At 48.1% G+C, this 3,024-nt stretch overlaps 1 gene segment (V, D, J or C); it reads right to left on the bottom strand.

Annotated features, from left to right (window-relative positions):
* Window positions 1-635: 635 nt before the first annotated feature.
* Window positions 636-1,218, bottom strand: LOC124991247 (T cell receptor beta variable 12-5-like). The segment is given in 2 exon segments: window positions 636-1,072; window positions 1,170-1,218. Coding segments are annotated over 2 exon segments (486 nt in total).
* Between the last annotated feature and the right edge of the window lie 1,806 nt (window positions 1,219-3,024).

The following is a 3,024-nucleotide window of genomic DNA, read 5'->3' on the forward strand; positions in this document are numbered from 1 at the left end:
AATGTGATTTTAAGGTATGTGCAAGATTCCATACTTTTCTTATGGACTCTAATAAGATAAGGAGGGATTGAGTACATGAACAGGTGATAGCCAGTGCCATTTGCAGAAGATGCGCATTAGTGGTCCTAATGGGGTGTGGAATTGCTGCTCAGGAAGTATTAGAGGAAAAATGAGAAGACTGAGGAAGGCAATACGAGGTTGAAGAGGGCTGTTCCATAGGCTGTTCAAATCACGTCTCATTCTGAGTCTGCAATGTGAGAATGGAGGTGAATAACTGAGATGGGTTGGAGAAAGTGATCATTGGAAGTGAACAAGTGAAGACACTGAGAAGCCAAAGCATCAACTAGACATTGGAAGCCATCAAGGAAGCTGGGAGCCGTACGATAGAAGAGTCGAGAAACAGTGCAGAAGACAAATGAAAAGCAAAAATGGAAAATAACTCTGCTGCTCCCTGGCTGCAGAATGTTCAGCTTACAAACCATGCGAAAGCATCATGTTTGACCTTGGCCTCTGCATTGAACACAGTGGTTCTTGTGAGAAAGTCTTAAAGGATCTGGAGCCAGTTGTCAGTGCCTTCCTACCAAACGCTTCCTGATGTGATGCATGAATGTCGAATGTCATCTGTCCTTACTTGCCTAAGTCAGGTAGACCACCAAACCCCCATCCTTCCTGAGATAGGGTGGCAGCCTGGGATGACTGCTGAGAAAATCTGGGAGACAGAGAAAGAAGCACCAGGGTTTCTGCACCTGCACAGGGTGATTCTGCAGTGCTGTGGCTAAGCTGCTGGCACAGAGGTATGCAGCTGAGTCCCTGAGTTCTGTGGGCTGGATCTTCAAGGTGGAGAAGGAGGCCTGAGGCATGGCAGCAGAGAATCGATCCTTGGGCATTCCCCCATCATCAATAAGAGTCTGGCTACGGAAGTAAGTCAGCAACTCCAGCTTCTGCCCCATAGTCTGTCTGCACCAGAAAAGGATGTTATGACCTGAAATCGGCTCACATCTCAGAGTTATTGCTTGTCCTTTCTGTGCCACTTCATGCCTGGCTATCTGAGTGACTCCTACATCTGAGGATCCTGAAAAGACCCAGAAATGGGTAGAGATTACAGAGCAAAACTGCAATCATATCTAAAAATGTCCAAAAATTCAGATTCATTGTGTCTGGGGTCTCACCTGCTCCTAGGAAACAAAGAGCCACACAGTAAAGGATCCTGGTGACCATGACAGGTGGGGCAGGAGTAGGTTTCACCCATTGAAACCCTTGTGAGCACAGAGAGTGTGGTTGAAGATTCTAGGACCTGTTTTCTCTCCAGGGTGGAGTGTGGCCCAGCAGTGACCTCATTGTGTCTCTCACAACTCAGAGGACTTCCTCCCAAAATGATCATTGGTCCTCTACAGAGAGTGACTGAAATAAGTTAGAGTTGTTCTGGGATGTTGTTGGCTCGTTCAAGTCTCCAAACATCTCTGCCAGATGCTACTTCCCCTCGCCCTGGGCTGCAGTGACTATCACAAGTCACATCTCCCACTCTACCCGGTGGGTCCTGCTGGATATCTCCGCTTAGATGTGCCTGAAGCACCTCAACATCTGGGCATCAATAAATTACATTTTAAATCTCAAGAACTTCACTTTTCCTCGCCCTGGCAAGTTCTATCTCCCAGACCTACAAAATCAAAATAATTCAATTTTTTTTTTTTTTTACTTAAGAACATCCCCGAGACTCCTCCTGGAAGCCTTTGGATTTAGTCATCATGAAAAAGACAAAGCAGATGCCCTGAGAGCAGGCGGACCATGCAGGTTTTAATTTTGGTGAAGGCTAAAGACTGGTACTCTTGTGCTACAGAGCATGCCCCAGCCCAGAACAGGGTGAAGACTATCAATTCTGTTAATATTTTAGGCCCTGATGTGAATTGAACAGAATAAATGAGCATTTTAACTTTCCTTAAGGCACCTGGATAAGGCACTCTGAAGTTAAATCTAGTCATCTTACACCTAGCCAAGGTTCTCAAAGATTAACACCCAATGTCCAAGAGTGAGGCAACAGGTGGGATAAGGAAATCTGGGAAATGGCCAGGTGCTTACACGATGGAGGGTATGGTTTCTGCTCATAGAGACGATAGAGCTTGCTACCCTGTGTCTCTGATCAACATCCCAAAGATACAGACATCTTGTGCCCCACACTGGGCCATATGCAGCACAAAAGAGAAAGACCTAAGACCGGCTTTGTTGGGAGTGAGACAGTGAAAGGGTCATGATGGTGGAGGATCAGCTGTGCTCACTCCTCCCGGTCTAGTGTATGTTTCTGCCACTGTCTGTATGTGTCTGTGTGTGTGTGTGTGTGTGTATGTGTGTGTGTGTGTGTTCTGTTCACTCTTCTCCTGTCTCCCTGGCCAGGTGTCTTGATGCATCCTGGGACCCAGGTGTGAAGAAGGCAGAAGCTGGGCTTCTCTGATACAGGACTTGGAAAGAAGATGGAACCACAAACCTGTAGACGTCACTTTGAACCAGGGCCCAGTATTCCAGGATGGGGAGCCTCTACCTGCACCCAGGGCTGATCTCCAGGATATGAGGAGTCATGAAACAGGAACTGTGAGCAAATAAGAAGCTCAGCCCAGGACGGGGGCATCTCTCTCCTTGGCGCTTTGATCCTTATTAGGGGAAAATCAGACTGACCACACCAGGCCCTGAACATTCTTTTCTAGTGATTCAATATACTTGTCGGTTTCTGAAGTTGAGGGCCTCTCTGGCTCAGAACAGCTGCGCCGTCCCTTTCTGGGCCCTTGTATGAATTCCCCATCACACAGTGGGATGGGCCCAGCCTGGGTTACAGGAAAGCCCTTTCAGTTCCTGTGCTGCTTTTCCTACATCAGGGCACAGAGCTGTCCCACCAGCTCCTTCTCCCTCCTGCCCTATGCAGGCCTGGAGGTGGCCCACAGAGCATGGGCAGAGGGCCATGGAGGTGCTTTCCACCCCTCTTTCAGTAGCCAGGAGACGCGTGCCTCAGTGGTGCATTTGCTTACTCAACCTCCT

This window comes from Sciurus carolinensis, chromosome 8 (assembly GCF_902686445.1).
Source record: "Sciurus carolinensis chromosome 8, mSciCar1.2, whole genome shotgun sequence".
Lineage (NCBI taxonomy): Eukaryota > Metazoa > Chordata > Mammalia > Rodentia > Sciuridae > Sciurus > Sciurus carolinensis.